The sequence below is a fragment of the Pavona decussata genome, unplaced genomic scaffold (genome assembly GCF_977016875.1).
Source record: "Pavona decussata unplaced genomic scaffold, jaPavDecu1.1 SCAFFOLD_190, whole genome shotgun sequence".
NCBI classification, from domain to species: Eukaryota; Metazoa; Cnidaria; class Anthozoa; order Scleractinia; family Agariciidae; genus Pavona; species Pavona decussata.
In genome coordinates, this window is record NW_028145599.1 from 322,501 (window position 1) to 344,023 (window position 21,523).

Genomic DNA, 21,523 nt, shown 5'->3' on the forward strand with positions numbered 1-21,523 from the left:
CTCTTCCTTCCTTCCTTCCTCGAGGGAGGAAAGAAATTACCAAAGGGACGAGGTTGTACAAACTCTTATTACGTTGAGTAATTTTTGAACCAATCACAGAGGGTAGTGAAACATAAGCACACGAATTATTCTCAGTACTCTCAATAACTGCGGATTGAATACAGCATTGAGCGCGGCAAAACGAGCGGGGACAGGTCGCGATTGGGGTTTTTGAGTTAAATTACTTTCAGCCATCAATTGAAAACCGTGGAATTTTTCTCAAACTATAAACAATTGACAGGCCTGCCAAAACATCTCATAATATAAAAACCAAGCACCCAAAGACACCAACATCCTTGACAATAAGTATTTGTAGATTTTTTTATTTAACATTCTACAAAAATGTCAGTAATATAACCCACAACTATGCACACCATTAATCCGTTAATGCACACCATTAATCCATTAATCATAACAACACATTAATCCGCTCATTAACCCGATTTCGTGGTTTGGAGAAGGCAAATACGCAAATTTCTTTAAAAAATAAAACAAATTTCATCACCTCGAAATCTCCTAAATTCATTTCCCCACTTTCCACATAAATATTTCAAAAATTCATAAATAATTAATAAGTAATAAATGAATATTCCAATAACCGTAATAAAATATTTTGCACTGCTCCCTAAAAGTGATTCCATCGAGAAAAAAGGTGTTTTGAATTCTGTTTCTTAGAATTTACACAGGCCATGACATAAATATTAAAATAATAAGAGTCAACAGCATTTATGGATCATCACTTTGCTATCTTGAAACAATAAGAGTATTTAAAGGAATAACCTTGAGTGCCGTGCAATGAAATGTTCAGTTAGTGTTAAATATTCTTTAATATTCTTGGTGCTTAATATTGGGGAGCATTTTAACACGAAGTAATATGGCAATTTGAGCATATGCGCACGTCTAGTGGAACTTTGAAAAAAAAACCCCAGATTATTATGCCATAAAAGTTCAAATTTAGTTGGGGGTTCAACTTAAAACTTACCCCCGTCGTCTTGTGATTTTACAAAAACGAGTCGTTAGAATAATAAGCAAGTCTAATTTTGATGCCCCTTCAGACCCTATCTTCAAGGAACTTCACATACTAAAACTCGATGACATCCATTCTTTAGAACTAGGTAAATTTATGTACTCTTATAAGAATTCTCTTCTACCCAGTAAGTTTAAGAATACATTACTCCGTAATAATCAAACTCATTCCTAGCACACAAGAATTGCTCATGCTTTTAACTTGCCCTTTTGTAGAACTAACGCCAGACAATTTTCTGTATCTTTTCAAGGACCTAAGTACTTTAATTCTTTAGATAAAAACATTTGTAACTCAGTGTTCTTTCCTCCTTTAAATCAAGCCTTAAACAAAATCTGTATCTCTGTATCTTTGTATTTTTTCTCAAATGTTTATTGATTGTTTCCGTCTATTCGTTTCAACTGTAATTGTTTCAACTGTCTCACAGTCGTCAAACATTATATGTACCACCTCTGTAACGAGGAAGCCTTATTCTATAAGCCCTATGGTTTCTCCTAAGGCTTCCTCACCACTTTCTCTGCACTTTCTCTCCACTTTCACTTTCCCTTGCTTTGCTTTTTTTTTTAATCGTGTGTGGTGGTGAAATAAACAAACAATGCTCGCTTAGGAGGAGCCCAACTTAACCTTATTGCATATGAAATTATTCACAGTAAGAATGCACAAGTACGCAATACAAAGGAATCACAATTATAGGAAAAAGACAAAGCAATCCAGCCTAAATCCTATCACAGCTTACAATGGTTCAAAGGAGCCAGTACACCCCAACATCTCATTCGGCTAATGCCTCCATCAGGGAAAATGGTGAGTCGCACGTGGGATATCACACCACAGTTTTCAAGCTTGGAGAAAAAGTGACGTTTGTGTGGAGACAACTGCAAAGCGAACAAAACCGAAGTACATAGTTATACCATATATGTTCTGGTTAATTAAGGTGTAAATAACAACCAAAAAGAAAAAAAGAAAACTTGATTTTAAAACTACCTTTGTCCTGGGTAAAAGAGTTTTCCATGGAAACAAACTCCAGTCTTCAACAGAAGTCATATCTGTTTTGTTCTCTTTAGACATCAGAAATCCTAATAGCAACAAAATATAACTCCAAAGTGTAATAAATCCTGTTGCAATCTGATAATGACAGGTAAGCATAGCCACACTATTTTTCTAGCTAATTTAATCGATCTTACCTTCTATTATACAAGACTCTGGAAAGTTTCCTTTGAAGTGATTGGTATCAACTTCAATCTAAGAAGAGAGACATAACCCTTGTTGGTTTTATGTGTAACTTGCAATGTAAACTACACACTCAGGGCTACACAAGGTGAACACCAGGATCACTCCTTAATAAGTGAGATAACACCCCAAATTTACAAAATACAAAACAACTGATGATTACGACATATAATAATGTCAGCACCACATTCGATGCTCTTGAAGTTAAAAGTCAGCATATCAAAACTACTTTAATTATTACCTGTTTTAGTTACGGGGTATAAAACTACATATATCCATTTCCAGCCTATCAAAAAGCAAAGTTACCTATTGTTTTATTGTACCTTGTGCATAAGTGCCCTAGCTGAAAACCGAAAGCTGTAACTAGTTCATAATCATTGCACAGAAAACAAAATTGCAACCTACAGTTCATTCAAATTACAAGTGTTCCTGCCCCACAAAGTTATTGTACCTTTTGTATAGTTCCTGGATGTCCTAATTGAATAATTGACCACTCACAACCTACCATCAACAGAAAATTAATCAGTCATGACGAAAGCACACCATTCCAAACATCATGAAATAGTTATACAAAATTCTCACTCTTGCTTTCTCCAGCAAGCAAACTACATAACAGTGATGCAAAAATATTTACACCATTTATTTTTTTTTTATTTTGTATTTCAGGGTTATTCTATGTTATAAGCCACAATAATGTCTGTGTATTCACATTGGAAAAAACATGTCACATAGTACGAAATCGAACTACAGTTATCAGACGATAACAGTCATTCAATATGATAACATTCAATGAGAAAAACGAAGAAAGGATGTCATAGTTTTAGGTCTTAGTTGTCGTAATCTAATCAAAGTTGAATAAAATTCAGTAAACTAGTTAGCTTGCATTTCATTGACTGCAATCATGCTGTGGCCATCACTGCCTGTTTTGTCTTTTCCACAGTAAAGCATGCGCATTTCAGAAATTAATTAATTTGAAGGGTTATAAAATAAATAAACCCCTTTCTGGCTTGCTGGTGATAATGCTCAGATTGGTTTAAAGATTGTCCTCAAAATTTTACAGTTGACCAATAAGCAAACATTCTTGGACCTTACCCTCAGACATACAAGCTGCCTGAATGGGTATATTGACTAATTACCACAGTATTCACTCAAGCATTCATACAATCAACTAACCTGGGACTTTGAGACATCCATCTTCTCCCATCTCAAGAATGCTTGGCCGATCCAGCTGAAAATAATGATGATACAAATATATATGTTTTGACTGCCAACTAGTTAGCTCAGTTGGGACAGCACTCGACTACCACTTAATAGGTAACCACTTAGCGACATTGATTTAATTCTGTAGCAGCTGAACTTTATTGCTGTCATTGGGCTAGGCATTAAGTGAAATCAGTATTTCTGGTAACCAGTTCATGTTTCCCATCTTTTTGTTCCATTTCATTTTGTTTTATTTCCTTTTGCAAAATGGTATAAGCCCGGCAAAACTAAAATGCAATGGAAAAGCATACTGCAGGTCAGTCAGCTACAGTCCCTTCACCCTACTGAAAATGGCGCTCATGCATCATCTCCTCAGCTAACAAATAAAGACTATTGTATCTCATCCTACAGCAAAGAGAGGATTAATTCTTTTTCAGAGTTTTGATCAATTAGTATCCATAAGTAATTTCAAACAATCCAGATCACTTAGTAACCTGTAGCCTGTATCACCAGCAATGTTACTGTTACAACTACTTAATTTGAAGATTTGTTACAACAATTAATGACAAAGGATTAAGTTTAAAAAGTAAAATTATTGCACAATGCTTAACCCTGGAGATCTAACATCAGGAAATACCCTAAACAGTAAACTGCAACAACTCAACAAACAAAAACAGCAAGTTTGAAATGCTCTTTAGCAAGTTAACAAGAAACATACTCTACGTGCAGTCTCCCAGCCTTCTCCCATGTTAGCAGCTGTGCCAGGAGCAATAAGATTGCGAGGGTGACCATAGTGCATGTTGCTACATCCCAGCGCTGTTCCACCATTCTCCATTGCCGACAGGTCTACAGGCATCTATATCAAATAATCATACACAACACAGTTGAGCTGGCCGCTGATAAATGAAAGGAAATTCATTACATTTATTTATGATCAATGTGCAACTGCATTCCAACTGCATCCAATGGAACGCTGTTGTGCTGTTTAAGTTCAGAGAAATTTTTTGAACTAAAGTTCAATGCTTTTTCACTTGCATTTCACTTGCATTCACTAATAATCTAAGTCTCATGAAACGAAACACATACAGTCGAACCTCCCTTTACTACCACCTCTCATAAGCGACCACCTCTCGTTAGCAACCACTTTTCCAAAATACCAAAAGTTTTCAAGTCAAATCACTATTGATGGAACCTCTCGTAGGCGACCACCTCTCGTAAGCGACCACTTTTAGAGATGATTATTTAAAAATTTCAATTGTTTTTAACTTCCCGTAGGCGACCACTTGACGCACAACCTGCTGTTTCTCTCACGGGCGAAATTGCAAAATGTGTCACTGTAACATATTGGCCCACACAATTACAGCAGCGCCGCACTAAAATCTCACAGCCGGAGCTACCGGAAGTGTCTCCCGCAATAGTTTAGCATTGAAACAATATTATATTGATAACATACACATACACTATAGTATACACTGAATTATACTTTAATCAGGTTTAATCAGGATAGAAACTCTCTTATCTCAGTGTTAATAGCATGCATGTTTAGGTTGTTTATTAAGGGCGGTGCCTACTATTTGTTACTGCGCATACGTTCTGCGCATCTAGAGATACTCGGGTTTCCTATGGGTAGTGCTCACTAATACAGGGATATTTTTGCGCAGTTTCAAACTTTGTGGAGAAAGCAGAACTTTGCAAGTGCTCTTGGTATCCCAAAAGAAAATTGGGGGTAACCATGCATTTTTCAGAGATAATTAAGCTTCAATTTAGGAAGAACTGCCACACATTTCTATATATTTTGGCGCCTTTTAGAAATATTGTTGCCTAATTATCTCCAAAAAATGCGTTGTTACCCCCAATTTTCTTTTTTGATTCCAATAGCCCTTGCAAAGGTCTGCTTTTCCCGCATAGTCATAAACCGCACAAAAATACTTCTTTATTAGTACGCATTGTCCTTAACTAAGATTTGCCTCGTTTTTTGCCTGCAGCCTTTGGTTTATTTCCACAACATTATAGCCCTGTTCTTTACTCACATCTGACCATTATTTTGGTAAAACATCAAGTTTTATTGCCCTTACAGCTCAAGCCATCGTGTAACTGTCCTTCTTTCTTTTCTTCACAAAGGACATCCAGTGGTTTTTCCAGGGAATTTGTTTCAAACATGAAGACTGAGGTAAATGTAAGCAAAAATGAAAAAAGACCTAACATTCAAAGAACACCCACTTAGATCGGCCTTGGTCACTGGCCACTCCATACTCTCCAAACTTGCCCTGCAGTTTTAGCCTGCACTTCAGAATCTTTTGTACACTAAACCTATAAGGTACTGAATTCATTGTGCAAGGCTAATTTACTGGAAATTTTGCCTCTCTGAATTTAAAGTAGTGGCCGTTTCATGGATCAAATCCTTTGAAGTTTAGCCTTTAGGCAAATAGCAAATATGTATCCACATAGGAAAGTTTAGTGTGCTTTTCTGAGATTTTAGCCAAAGAAAGTGATATGACCCTTTTGTAGAAAACCATTCCATTTTATTTATCTGAGAGAGGTGGAGGTAAAAAAAAGGCCGCTGATCGGTTCGCTCAGTAGGTTGAGCATTGGACTACCGTGCGGGAGGTTGTGGGTTCAAATCCCGACCAGGACAACACTCAGGGTCTTTAAATAACTGAGGAGAAAGTGCTGCCTTTGTAAATGACATCTGCAAATGGTTAGACTTTCTAGTCTTCTCGGATAAGGACGATAAACTATAGACCCCATCTCACAACACTTCAGTGGTCATAAGCCTTGGGACGTTAAAGAACCCAGACACTAATCGCAAAGAGTAGGGCATGGAGTTCCTGGTGTGCTGGTCTGGTCTTTGTGCTATAGAGGGCCACTGGGTTATCAGTTTCCTTACTGTCATGTGCTACCCTTTTAAAATAAATTAAGTCATCAGTTCAGTTTAGTTCAAAACTAACAGTAACTGTTGTAAAGCCCCTGAGCTATCTTGTTTGCTCTAATTTATCCTAAATTTATTTTTAAAATTTTGAATGTCACGCTTTTTTCAAATTTAAATTCACGTTCACATTTTATTATTATAATTATTATCATAATGTAATAATTCCATGGAAGTCTTAATAATAAGTCTACCCTCAATTATAATAACATTATTGATCCTTTTGTTACTGAAGATGAAAATTGATAAAGAAATATGATATCATAACCTCACGAGCTGAAGGAAAATGTTCATTGTTCTTAAATGTGCCAAATGCAAATCAAGTAATTTTAGTCATGTAGATCGAGCCAAGGGATCAACATCCTATTTCATTAATTCAACTATCAGTTCATGTTTTCATGTGACGTGTACCTTTTCAATGATTACTATGAGCAGTGTACACACTTACCTCCTTAGAACTAATCTGGCTCCAGTCTTTAACTGCCATGCCATAAACTCTAAGCCGAGCAACACCACCATCTAAAATATGTCAAAAAGCCAAATGCAGTTAATAATGTCTGTCTATCAAAACAGACACTCAACAGGGAATTAAGAAAATTGAAAATGAGCTTTCCAACTAAATTTTACTCTAAAAAATCACCCTATCCCTGGTTGTAAACTTGGTACATTTTGCCCAGCAGGTCAACAGTATATTTTAATTATATACAAAGCAAGTAATACAGCAAGTTAATTATCTGATGGAGCTCAAACTTACAGACTGGGATAAATTTCAATTATTGGATGGTCCGTTAACTGGGACCCACCTCAGGAAATTCCAGTTTATCTTGAGTTCATACTTTTCCTTGGCTTTTTGAATCCTGTCCTTCAAATGAACTGTCATGAGGGTATGATATTATCTGGAAACCTACATTCTACACTCTTGAATGATTTGTGGTAAACTTCCAAATTTGACAATGTTTGGTCACCAAATGAAAGATTTTTGTTTTTCATATTTGACAATAATTATTTGTGGCAACGAAATGATATAAAAAAAGTAACAGCAACATGTACTGTTACTTTAACCAGTACACTCTTTAATTCAACCTAACTACCCACATTGAATAACACGGTTTACCTGGATAAATGTTCAGTCTGAGATGTGTCCACCTTTGTGGGTTACTGACTGCAAAGTAATTATGTCTGGTAGAGGGATAACCTGCTTGTAGGGCAGTCATTGGTAAAATGTCAGTCCAAAGCTGTCAAAAGAGAGAGACAAAATGCACTTAAAGTGATCATCAGACAAATGCGTACAGAAAAAAATATGAATACTTTTAAATTGTTAGAGCTACATTTGCTAATAAAGAGCAATACTATACCTAGTGTTTGTTGAATACTCTTCAAACTGAAATTAATGTCATGTCATGCAAACAGACATTTAACGCCTATGTCACAAATGGATGTTGGGTGCCCAGGTGCCAGGGGACTGCCCTACCCACAACCCAGCCAGGAGCCCTGCCCGCAACCCAGCCCCAGCACTAGCACCCGTCACACTGAGACTAGAAGCTCAGTGGAAAAAACAATAAGTTAATAAGACATAGAACTAACCCTTACCCTAGCCCTTACCCAATCCCTAACCCTAACCCCAAGCTGTTGAACCTTACCCCAATCCCAACCCCAAATGATAACAAACTGACATTACCAGGAGGGAAGGGAGGGAAATAAAAGCCCTACAAAATGTGATAAACCAAGAATGCCACCAAAAAAAGCTGAGTAGAGTACAATTCCAAGCATGTGAAAAGGTGCACGCCTAAACCGCATGAGAGTACTGCTGGCCATGCAAATGCCTGCGCCCAAACAGACCCAAACAGTAATGCAACAACAACAAGTGCATGAATGCTAACATGTCACCAGCACACCAAACTGTATGCCAACAAATGCTAACACCACATTACCTGGGAGCAAACTTGCTCCAAGTTGTTAATAAAGTTAAATTACATTTAACCCTATTTTGTGGGCGTGAATTGGGCGAGGAATATACTAGCAAAGACTCAGATGGGATAGGACCCACCAACCCAGTGTGAGATGAGGGACCTCAGGCACATGGCACCATGCTGAGGAGGTGCCACATGCCTATACTGCAAGGTGCGCACCGATGCTGGTATCCTGGGCCTAAGTTAACCAGTCCAGTGGAATGCATATGCCCCTTGCCTGGAGGGACTCCAGCACAGGGCTGAAGAGGTGCAATTCCTCGCCCAAAAACGCCAGGTGTAATGAGAAGTACCTTGCATAAGACCCAACTTTATCCGTTATTCCCACCACAGGTTGAGTGAAAATGAAAACCACCACTGGTGGAGAGAGGGGATTGAGGGCTAAGTAATTAAACATAACTAGTAAAGACAAGCTAAGCTAAGTTTTGAAACTGAACACAAGGTGTAAATAGTACAAAGAGACATTCACGTTCTCCATGTTCAGAGAGACAGACGTCATAGTGTTCTCAAAGAGTCAATTGCAAGAAGCCAAGCTCTGAGGGACTTTGTTTCCTTGGGGTCTTGATGTAGATTTGATAGGCATTGGACTTACACTGACCAGGACTTTAATGAACCAGTTGGGGATACCAACAACACCTGCAATGGTGGCAGGACCGATTCTGAAAAACTGTGTGAAGCTTATTGACTGCTGTTGAATTCACAAACATGCAGGAATGCCTGCAAGTTGTTCATGAGAGATGCCCAGGTAAGATTGCATCCATCTGAAAACTGGAAGGGTGGTTGATGGGCCCCACAGGTGAGTGTTTGAAGCAAGTAATCTTGTAAGGCAGTGACGGTACATACACTAGAGTTCGACTTAGCTACGGTGAGCCTGGCTTTTTCCTAGAAGGGGTCAGTCTTAGATTCTTGTGATTTGGTCATACCCACTGCATGTAATGCTGCTACTTTGTTTGGATCTGGTGAGATTCCTTCCTTTGCCAAAGAGTGTCATGGACCATAGGTTGAACCTGCTTAAATTCTTGATGCAGTGATTCCTTGACCCTTGACAATGTTGACTAAACAACCTGCTTGAAGCTCTCCTGGGTTTGGCTGATGATGGCAGTGAAACAACCAACTAATGTCAATGCCTGTCCAAGGCCATCCCCTGAACAACCCCTGATAACTGCTTTTGTCGGCCGCAGGTGGCTTGTTCCTTAAAGACTTGAAATGTTTTTCAGTGATGATAGTGACATCTGGATAGGGATAGTGTTTACTTCCAATGTCAGAATAGGGTTTATCTATTTGCCCTCTGTTACTTGGTATACCTCTTCTGCTGCCTCACTGTCTTCTTCTGGACTGCTCTCATTTGGCTCCAGTCCTGCCTCCAGGGTCCTGACCTTCTTACTGATACAGAAGCGGTTTGGCTTCTTGCTTGGACAAACTCTGACAAAGTGATTACATGTACTTCCATCACATCTGAGGCAACTCCTGCCCCTAGCAAGGCAAACACCTCTCTTTGTGTGAGCATCACATCCAATGGTGGACAATTTGGTTGGTCTGCCTGCGCCCTTGTCGCATGTGATGTTCCTCACACTGTACCATCCTGGCCTAGTGATCTTGTTCACCTTACTGCTATTGTTTCAGCATTTAATTCTTCACCTTCTTAGACCTTGGTATTGCCACTCGCCATCATAAGCATTTCTTGCTCAGTTATTCCCTTCAGATTCATGGCCCCTACGATCCCCAAACACTGGCTTCTTGTGGAGCCTCGTCTGGCATTACATCCTGGCATCATCGCCAATTTAACAGATCAACAACAGCTTACATTACATGTATGTACAGTGCACATTTGCCATGTGTTCTCTCAACATAGGTCACCCAGTGTTCCTAGTGTGTGTGCAAGTGGCTAGTATCAGCCACTAATGACACTACAAAGTTGTCAAGATTTTTTTCTCGTCAACACTATAGTTTTTTTTACATCAGAAAATAATTATTGTTTCACTATTACAGTGCAAAAAGAAGTTAATTATTTGGGAATCCTACAGTCAATGTTTATGTATCTACGTACTGAGTGCTACTTATGTTTAATTTTTCTGTTCTTGGCAAATCAAATTTTTGCAAAAACTCAAAGAACTCTCAGGAGCCAATGGGTACTGCCTCGGAATGTGAAAACATAGAAATGACAACATGTAGACATCGGTCCTAAATTTTTAAGGCTTTTATTTTGCCTCTTATTAATTCAGTGAAAAAGAAGTGACTACAATGTAAGCATTTTCTCATGTCACTAACAAGGTAGGCAACTTAAAGAGGCACTATCACACCAATTCTTCTTTATTTTGGCCAAAAATTGTTCAGACAAACAGTTTATGAACAAAATGTTATGTAAACCTAAAATTGCTCTTACAACATCAGGAAGAAAATAGTAAGAAATAGTAAGGTTTTTCTCCTAGGAAGAACAAACTATAATCAGTTTTTAGCGACTTCTCGAAAATACACTGGAATAACTTGAAAAACTTGCAATGGCCAATTTTTTCAAGCTGCAATCCATTTCTATCCTAGCCATACACAGCCACAGATAACTGATAATGATTCCATTGAAACAAATATGTTCTTTGGCTATTCATGGTGACATTAAAAATTAGTGACACTACCCCCTTTAATTATCAACAGAATGGTCGCACACTGGGTTTTCAGCACTCACCTCAGCACTTTTCTGGAAACCTCTAGTTGTTAGACTATTTTTTATGAGGTATACACAATTTAAGGCAAAAAAGTGTCAACTTGAGCTTGCAGTTTATGAAGAGTAATTTTATGGTTAAATGAGATACTCCAACCAGAAGAGTTTCATAAAGCAACTCTGTCAATAATGATATTGATCACTTTAATAAGCAAATTAAACCTTACCAAATAGCTGCCACTCACTAAGCTATTAAAACATACCCTGGGTAATTTTTCCAATTCCTCTATCTGGTCAACAGGTGCATTAGTTCCCATCTCACTTTTTCTCTCTGAAGGAAATATACCACGATCTGTTCAAGAATACAAAAAACAGCAAGTTATTATTAATAAGTCTGTAAATTGTTGAATAGGTCATTACAAGAGATCACTTAAAGGAGCACTGTCACGGCGATTTCTCTGTATTGTGCTCAAAACTGTTCAAATGTCTGACAAAGAAACTTTTTTCTAATATAAAATTTCTCTTAGAGCACTGGAAGGAAATTAATAAGTGATGTTTCCGAGGAAGAACAAACTAGAATCAGTTTTTAGTGATTTCTGTAAAATGCACAGGACGAATGTTGACCAATTTTTTCAAGTTGTAATCTATTCTCATCCAAGCCATCTGCAGCCAAAAATAGTTAATACTATTATAATAATAGTTTCTGTGCACTGGTAGGGCAATTATTAAAAAATGGGACCATTATTTTAATGTTCACATCAGTACAAATAATTACATTTTTGGCTATTCAAAGGTACACTAAAAATAGCTGGCACTGCCCCTTTAAGGTGTTTTGAGCGACCATACAGGCCTTCCTTTTTCTAATGGCTATTAGAAAGTCTTCAAGACATTGCACCAGTGGATGTGAAATTTACACTTGTCCAGTTATTACTTTTTGGGGGGGATTGAAGTTTCTCAGGATTGATATTTTGGCAAAATCGGTATAACCATGATGACAACAAACAAAAAACCTCAAAATCAGTAAATGTAATCCAGATTTGTACTTAAAAAGCCACCATTGTATATGACAAATCAAATGAACAAGAATTAACAAATCTGTTTGCTGGATATCAATATTGCAACTTTGTCACTTGTCAATTGCTCTTTTGCCGCATAAGACGGCGACTTAATATAATGAGGCAAGTCTAACTGATTTATGTGACATAATTTCCCCAGCTTTACCCAATGTTTGATAAGCAGTTAGAACACTCTTGAGCAGGAGAAACAAAGGCCTTAGAAGCCATGACTAAATATTCTAATGTCACTGTTGTACAACACCTACAATAACAGGTAACCAAGGGTGTCAGCTGGATGAAAATGTTTTTAAAAGCAAATTTAATTTTATGTTAATGGGAAGAAAAGGTTAAGTCAAATCTGAAGAGAAAAATTCTTTTGGAAAAAAATTGTTGAAAAGCAATTAAACTGGAGTTAAAGTTCACACTATCCTGGGTTAGCTCGCCTGCCAGCAAGCTCTCTAGATTAGGTCAGCTACGAGAGGATCTTCTTGCGCTCTTCTCCCAGGGATGACCTAAAAGAGAGCTTGCTCGCAGGCTATGGGTTAGTGTGATCATACTTTGAGTCTAGTTACACTAGAATGTTTTATCTCACCTTCCTCCAGACAAGCAACTTGCACAGACACTTTAGGCGGAAAGTTTCCAGTGAAATAAGCTGTATCAATATCAAGCCCTTTGATAACTCCAGGTATCCCAAGTTTGATTATACACCAGTCATGTCCAGGAATTCTCTTGCGTCTTGTTTCCCAACCATCCATCCATTTGCCATAAGATGTGAACACTCCTTCACGCCACTCGGGGAAATCAGGCTGTGTATAAAAGTGCAGAGTTGCTAATATTAATACTTGCTTGCTTTTAATAACAAAAACACTATTTTGTAGCTGGAGAAACATCAACAGATAAAGAGAAATTACAGAGGATTAAATGTGAAAAATGACTGAAGGGTTGGGGGCATAGATGCTATTTATTCTTTTCTTATCGGTGGCTTTATAGGTGGTTTTCATTGCCACCATGTTGGTGTACAAAACAAAAGAAAATTTCTTCACATAGTTTACATAAAAATGGAAGTTAATTTTCACAGGAGAAAAATCTTGTATCTCAGACCATGGTCACTGCTTCTTATTTAATGCAAATCATTTCTTCATTGTCGTAGTTACTAAAACAAGGAATGACCTAAAATGACCTAAAATGATCTAAAATGACCTAAAATGACCTAAAATGATCTAAAATGACCTAGAATGACCTAAAATGATCTAAAATGACCTAAAATGATCTAAAATTAATCTTAAATGACCTAAAATGATCTAAAATGATTTTATTTTTTTTTATTTTATGACAAAGACTAGTGAGCAGCACAGCGGAAGACTTCTTGTAGTTGTGTACTTTTTGTTAATTTCCGACGCGTTTCGTCTCTATCGGAGACTTCTTCAGGGAAATTTATCACAACCGCGGCTTTGATTGATGCAAAGTGTCTAGTTTTTCCCCAGCAACGTGGTTTTGATTGGTGCGAAGTTCCAAGTTTCGCTCAGCAACGTGGTTTTGATTGGTACGAAGTGCCTAGTTTTTCCCCAGCAACGCGGTTTTGATTGATGCAGCTATTTTATATGGAACTGACACAGAGTTATCTTTTATTCATGCGCTACCCTTGACTTGTTAACTGCGTGTTTATTTAAGGAAATTGATGCACAGATGTATATGCCTTTAATTACACTGTTTACCAAAGCGTTTTATCAGTGTTTACACAAGAATTTAGCCTTGCCGTGCGGCTTTTACAGTCAACCCAGGTCATGCGTGAATAGTATTTCCAAGAATGAAATGGACATTCGAATTGTTCTTTGTAATGTCCGACGTGTGAATGGAATGTTGGACATTTCTCTGGAAATCGTTCCGAAAAAGACGCATTAACTGAAAAAAAAAAAAAAAAAGATTCAAAATACTTGGGAAACAATTGTTATTCTTGAAATATTCAATTTTGCAATGTAAAGAAAAATTCATAACTTTATACCGTCAATAAGCAAGGGAAATTTATACGGGAACTCTGAAATCTCGTTGGCGATTTTCAAAACTGACATGTAAATTTCAAAACTTCGTTCAAATTTCAAAAATATCATTCACGCGTGACCTGGGTTGACTGTAATCTGCGACCGGAAAACGAACCCGAAAAAATTGGTCAGTGTCGATATTTTTTGGGTCTTTCGGACCGACCAAAAAAGAGATTCGCTCTAGTGCGGTTTGTTTACGCAACTTTGTCTTCGAATCGGCTTACATGCAACCATCGGCACTTTTCAAGTCTTCTTCGGTCTTTCCGGTAGTTCACAGTAGCTTCCTGGTATCAGCCTTTCAGCTCTGTAATTCTGTAATTTTATCTTGGTTTCACTTCATTTAGATCATTTTAGAATATTTCGGATTTATTTTAGATCATTTTAGGTCATTTTAGATCATTTTAGGTCATTTTAGGTCATTTTAGATCATTTTAGGTCATTCCTTGTTTTAGTAACTACGTCTTCATTGTACACTTGTCAGCCTTAATTCTAAATTCTAAATTCTTTCTTTTTGTTCAGTCCAGCAGTAACTAAAATAATGAAACATCACCTGAAACCACAAACCTCAGCTGAACTCCCAAATTTATAATAAAATTATTGTAATAAAAAAAAATGGTGCTACATGCATAGGTGGAAACTACCAAAACCAGTATGGAAGACACTGAAACCAATGTTTGGACCAACAATACCACAGCCATGGAAGTGATAAAAACCAATAGTAAGGTGTTCATCAAGAACTGGAACCCCAAATGGTAAACACAGTTTAGATAAGTCTTCATCTTAGATGTAAGTAATTACAAGCAGTACTGGCTTACTCTGCTGTCAAGCTCATCTTCACTTTATACAGATGCACCACACCATTCATTTACTTTTATACAACACACAATCAACAACAAAACCAGAAATCTTAAATTTTTTTCCATAACAAAAATAAGGTCTTTCAAACAACATCAACCTGACCAATCAATAAAAAATCAGTAAACAAAGGTAACTGTTACAAACATTTTATTTTAAACTTATTTTGTCTCAACAAAGGCTGGCTGTCCCCATATCATAAAATGTTTTTTTTTCCCCATTGCCCTCCCTCTTATTATAGTGGGTTGGTAGGTTACAAAAAAAAAAAAAAAGAATGACAGGCTGCGGAAAGAAGGAATGACAAATTAATTAATTTAAGTTTTATTTCACCATGATTGCCATTTTGCAACAAACTGCTGTCACTCTCAGAAAATGTGTTTGAAGTCGTTTTATAAAGGGCTATATATCATAGTCATATAAACTGATATGCTCCTGTTTGATTGCAACCTGGCAGCAATTTGGTTGTAATAAACCTCAGGAAAGGGGGAGGAGGGGGCAACACAGGGTTGGCAATTCTTGAAATTTCTCATTGAGGGGTGTGTCTGTTGATCACCCTGACTCAGTAACCCAACACAGCCGCCTCTCATAGTTCTTGGCCACAAAGGGGCTGTATTCGCAGGTTAAAAATTTGGTAGCATTTTTGGTACACCAATGTTGTTAGGAGTCAACAACTGTTTTGTTTATGAATGATTTCACCTTCATTAATGTTTTGTATTGTGTGGCACAAGTAAAATGAAACACAAAATCTGCATTGGATTTGAAAGCACCTGTAATACCTCTCCCCTGACTAACTGATGGGTGAGAGGATTACTTTTCGGAATAGCTTATATTCGAACTTTGGCAGTATGTTGAGTATAAACTCCATGGCATGGGCTATTTTGTCTGGCAGTAAAATCCTTCCTTTACTCAGCCATGCGTGTGTTGAATGAACAAATTTTCAGAGGGGTTTATATTTGAAATGTTGCAATACTTTGCATAGAAACTCAACATGGGCTGCTTTACCTGGTATTCAGTAGAATTACTTACTTAACTCAGTTGCGTGTGTGTGGTATGTTAAAGATGCCAATGACTATACCACAATGGTTGCAACAGTTTGTCCAGTTAGTACAAGATATCATTGCTAACAAGTTCCTAGTCAGAGGATAAGTCATGACTTTGTTTTGCTGACTTTCTGTGATGTTACTTGACTTCATGCTGAAAGTTGTCTACAATCACGATATTTTGACTAAGCAAAACCATAAAACTAAAAGAGCGAAACAGAAAAGAAAAAAGATAAAGATAAAGATAAAGAAATGGTATTACTAGAAGCAGCACATCCTGAAGACTGCTTAATAACGTTTCATTGTACATAAGCAATACATTGGCTTCAAGATGCTTTGGTCATTTTGATAACGACTTTGATTGTTCCAGGGTTGTTAAGTAAGACAAGAAAGGAAATAACAGATTATTCATATTGTTCATTGATTGATCGATTGATTTTTTAGCAACAACAACACCCCTATCTTTAGTCATTAAAATTTAAATTTACTCTACTAACATTATTAGTAGCCTAGGATATAACGATTTGCCAATAGCAGAATATACTTTGCTTACGTTTTATATCTTTCTTCAGGGAGGGAGAGAGAGAGAGCATACAACAGAAAATTCAGTGATTCCCATTTGTTTCAGAAAGCCATGAGCTGCAAAAAAATTCATCACCTTATATTTCAGAGTTGAAGGTATGAACAAACTCAACCGGCATCCAAACTGTTTGTTCAGTGACAAGTACATGTTCCTTACAAAAACTAGCTAAAAACTGAAGATACAAAACATGCTTAAACCTTGCTGATGTATATTCAATTCAGATGGTTTCCATCACAGTTTTAGAATATGTTGGAAGTATCTATTTGGACTAACGTCTGAAACATGCTACACGGAAAATCTCAACAACATGACAGTGACTATTCCTGCTGACAGGTCTTTTTTTACAGGTCACGTTCCACAGGTCCAAGTACAGGTCACTTTTGTACTGGTAATTATCACAGTGACTTGTTTGTTGTGACCTTTGACCTGTAAAACAAACCTGTCGATTCCTGCCACAAAAGTAAGTATACTCTAAAAAATATATATATAGGTTTTCACAAGAAAGTCAGCTATCTTGTAAGCTTGTTTCTATTTTATGGCAATAAAAGTGAAAAGTGAAAGAGAAAGAAGACAAACTTAAGACAAGAAATATAAATAAATGACTAACAATTCCTGTTGTCCCAGTTCTCATTCTGCCCATAGTTCTGATAGTTTTAATTTTGGTTTCATTTCACTTTAGTGGTTGCAGTCATTCCAGTAGTTTCGGTTGGATCTATTCCTATGGTTCTCGTTGTTCCATTCTGGTGGTTTCATTTAAGTAGTTTCGGTGGTTCCAGTTGTTCTATCGTTCTGGTTGTTCTGTTGTGCCCCCAGGTGAGATACTCGGGTATAAACGTGACGGGGGGGTCCGACGTATTTTTTTGGGTCTAAAATTTTCAACTCCTGTATTTTTTTGTGTTGAACATTTAACCGTGAATTTTTTTGGGTCTGAAAAATCTGCGCGTATTTTTTTGGGTTCGAATTTCTGCCAGGCTAATAGTTCTGTACAGGCCCGCAAATGATCCCGGCCCGCAAATGATCCCCGGACCGGAAATGATCCCCAAATTGAACCTCAAATGATCCCCGGACAGAAAATGATCCCCAGATTGGACCACAAATGATCCCCGATCACCTGACCATAAATATTGAATGGAATGGACTCAAATTTGGACAGTGGATTTAAATTTTATATACTTTGTTGTTTTTTTCCTTAATAACACACACCAGTTGTTATATTAAGCTATATGCATGCAAATTTCACAAGTTAAATTATAATGTAGCAGCTCAGTGCAACAGAACAATTTACTAAATATATACACTGGAACATACATGCCAGTTGTTCTCTCAGGTGTGTAGCCTGCGAAAGCAGACGTATTTCCGGCTGTCGAGATTCTCCGCCGGAATCATCTCGACAGCCAGAAATATGTCTATGTTTGCAGGCTATCAAGTGTGTCGCCTGTGAACAATAAGTAATTGGGTGCGTCGCCTTTGCTTCGTGAGCCGGCTAACTCTGACATATTTAATAGGAGTTTCTTCAGAGGGAGATTTTGAACTCGGCCGTTCTTCTCTCAGGTGTATCGCCAATAAAGGATGAGCAATCGGGTGTGTCGCCTTTGCTTTGCCGTGTTTAATACTTGCTGCACATCGACGATAACTTTATTTTACTCCGGATTTTCAATTGTTCGGAGGTTTTTGACTGAACCGGAAATAATCGACTACACACAGTGAGTGAGTGTTGATTGCTGTGAACTTTTTACAATGGGATGGGTGAGACTCATATTGCACCGAAAATGTGGTCTTAAACTATCAAAACACTCCCGTAAACAATAGGCCTCCTATAGTGATCGAGGAAAAATTTGAATGGCTAGCCTGCAATGCAGGCGTATTTTTGGAGCGGGAGCGCTGAATAATCCTTCGTTGCTGTCATCTTGGGCGAGGAAGCGCGAGAGGGCTGGAGCAAGTCAAAAGTGACCCTAAGGGAGAGGACGACTGGCTAAGAAATAAAGGAGGGGAGAGGGGGAGAGGAGGGAAAAATACTCTCATTTCCTCCCCCCCCTCCCCCTCAGCCTCCTTCATATACGCGAACTAAATTTATTATTCAGCGCTCACCCATGAAAAACGCCTGCACTGCAAGCTATTGGATGGCAAACTCAGTACGTTGCTAAGGCATGCGGCTCGCCATGGAGGGGGACAATTAATGGTCTTCTGTAGGTCTATGCCGACGACAGTGTGTTTTGTAAAAAAAAATAGACAAAAAAAGACTGGGAGTCCAACTAGCGGCAAAACGAAAACGAAGGACAAAATCAACATATTACGCGATAACGTATTGGACGACCAAGGCTTAAACCTTACACTTAAGACTAAGATCCGATTAAGAACAAAGGTGACGATAGTGGGTGAGATTTGACCGCCATCTGAAGCGCATTGACCGATTCTCTGTCCTTTTTCGAAAAAATAAGAATTAAAAAAAAAACTAGCGAAAATCTTAATTGACCCGCTCTTTAATTTGGAAGAGTTTCGTACAATTCGTGCACATTTTAGGCATTGTCATGGTATAAGTAAATCATATACATGTATGTTACACTTTATAGGTAAATTGTTCTGTTGCACTGAGCTGCTACATTACAATTTAAGTTGTGAAATTTGCATGCCTATAGCTTAATATAATGACTGGTGTGTGTTATTAAGTAAAAAAAAACAACAAAGTATATAAAATTTAAATCCACTGTCCAAATTTGAGTCCATTCCATTCAATATTTATGGTCAGGCGATCGGGGATCATTTGCGGTCCAATCTGGGGATCATTTCCCGTTCGGGGATCATTTGCGGTTCAATTTGGGGATCATTTCCAGTCCGGGGATCATTTGCGGGCCTGTACAGTTCTTATGCAATTCAAGCCAAAGTTCCGGCAAGATCCGAAAGGCTAGACTGTTCACAGTCCCCCTATTTTTCCGTGGGATTCTCGAGACCGGTACGCTTCGATGGAACCGCCGCCATCTTGGTTTGTAAAAGCGAGGGCGATCTGGGGAGAGTGTCTAAACTACCGAGGGGAGCGGGAGTGGGTGTTAGTATAGTGGGGGATGGGAAGCGAAAAAATATTTTTCCCGCCGCCTCCCAACTCCACTCCCCTCCCCTCGGTAGTTTAGACACTCTCCCCAGATCGCGCTCGCTTTTACAAACCAAGATGGCGGCGGTTCCATCGAAGCGTACCGGTCTCGAGAATCCCACGGAAAAATAGGGGGACTGTGAACAGTCTAGCCTTTCGGATCTTGCAGGAACTTTGGCTTGAATTGCGTAAGAACTGTACAGGCCCGCAAATGATCCCCGGACCGGAAATGATCCCCAAATTGAACCGCAAATGATCCCCGAACGGGAAATGATCCCCAGATTGGACCGCAAATGATCCCCGATCGCCTGACCATAAATATTGAATGGAATGGACTCAAATTTGGACAGTGGATTTAAATTTTATATACTTTGTTATTTTTTTTTACTTAATAACACACACCAGACCGCTGTGAACAGTCTACCGAAAGGCAGAAAGGCAGTATGTATACTGTTCTTAGGGTATAAAAGTCATGTATTTTTTTGGGTCTAAAATTTCCAGTCTTGTATTTTTTTCGGTGCACAATATAATGTCCATGCATTTTTTTTGGGTGCAAAATATTAGGCTCCTTCGGACCCCGTCACGTTTACACTCGACTATCCCACCTGGGGTTGTACCTTTTTGTGGTGGTTTCGTTCGATAGTTCCGTCCCGACGGTCCGGTTATTCCGTTTCCGGTTTTAGCACACAAAAAACGAAAAAGTTGACCGATTTTCAATGGAATAAACCATTGTGAACTCACCTTAAGTAAATTTTCAGCAACTGCAAACCAGTCATCCGTTGCGAACACAATTTTTCCTCCAACCTAAACGACACAAATGACAAAACGGTATGAGTTTTGCTACATGCATGCTAAACCCTGTACATTAGGGTAGACATCACTTCTCCTTTGCAGTAAATCCTCTGTGTTATACATGACTATGGAGCTACAGCAATCCACTCACCCTGCTACATGCTAAATCGTTTAAATAAACGAAAGGCGGTGGAAGACCACTGTTGCGCTGCGCCATTTTAAACTACACGACAGACTTAGTAGCCGAGCCTTCATGTCTGGGCGACTGTCTGTCTTGGGCAAGATTGGCCACTGGACCTGGCCTAGCCTGTGTACAGCGGCCCCTTCCCCTGCAAGAAAGGAAATAGGAGACGTCTGCGCGCAGGCTAGACCTGGCCCCGGTTGTTAAAAGGGCGGATAACTCCATCCAGGGGATAAATCACCATCCAGCGATTAAAGTGTGCTCCAACCAATATATTTTATCTCCTGGATAAAGTTATCCGCTCTTTGAACAACTGGGGCATGCAGTTTACGATAAAAAAAGCGGCTGAAAACTTTGCCGTAAAATCCTCAAACGAAAATAAAAAGGCTGGTTACCAAGCCTTTGTTTGCCTTGTTCTGAGATTTCCGCACACTCGTGAATTTCTGGTTGCCGTCCGTGGCTCAAAAACGTCCTAATGTTGAATTGTGGCCGGGAATTGTGGCATAGCAGTATGCAAGATGTTTGTCACATGAACGTAATTTATGTGACAGTCTTCTGTAGCTCAGTGGTAAAGCGTCCGAGTTAGTAATCGGAAGGTCTTATGTTTGAATCCTGTTGGGAGAAATCCCCTGTGTCAATTACTGAAAAATACCTCTATCATTAAATTCTGGTGTAACTAAACAATTACCATCCATAACTGATATGACATTTTTATGGCAGCGTTTTTCTTGTCACGAATTCGAGTAACCTGACTAACAATTACCCGGAAAAGAAAACATTAATACTAATCAAACTAATCAAGACATGCTGTACTTGCCTGACTATTTTATAGAGCGTGGCTTCCCAACTAAAAG

General features: G+C 38.4%; 1 protein-coding gene across 1 annotated transcript; it reads right to left on the bottom strand.

Moving 5' to 3' along the window:
- Positions 1-335: 335 nt before the first annotated feature.
- LOC146462187 (allantoicase-like) lies at positions 336-20,759 on the bottom strand. Its single transcript, XM_085085968.1, has 12 exons — positions 20,640-20,759; positions 20,438-20,500; positions 12,687-12,900; positions 11,303-11,391; positions 7,531-7,651; positions 6,865-6,935; positions 4,209-4,346; positions 3,464-3,518; positions 2,742-2,791; positions 2,245-2,302; positions 2,045-2,136; positions 336-1,935 (listed from the first exon to the last, which is right to left on the bottom strand). Exons 1-12 carry the CDS (start codon positions 20,703-20,705, stop codon positions 1,789-1,791), a joined length of 1,164 nt encoding a protein of 387 aa, XP_084942094.1. The 5' UTR covers positions 20,706-20,759; the 3' UTR covers positions 336-1,788.
- Between the last annotated feature and the right edge of the window lie 764 nt (positions 20,760-21,523).

Bases quoted from the DNA above. Each gene is read 5' to 3' on its own strand.
- LOC146462187 (XM_085085968.1), bottom strand. From the start codon at position 20,705: ATGGCGCAGCGCAACAGTGGTCTTCCACCGCCTTTCGTTTATTTAAAC. The intron at 20,501-20,639 runs GTGAGTGGATTG...TGTGTCGTTTAG, and splicing joins ACGATTTAGCATGTAGCAGG to GTTGGAGGAAAAATTGTGTT. The intron at 12,901-20,437 runs GTGAGTTCACAA...TTTTATACACAG, and splicing joins TTGCTGAAAATTTACTTAAG to CCTGATTTCCCCGAGTGGCG.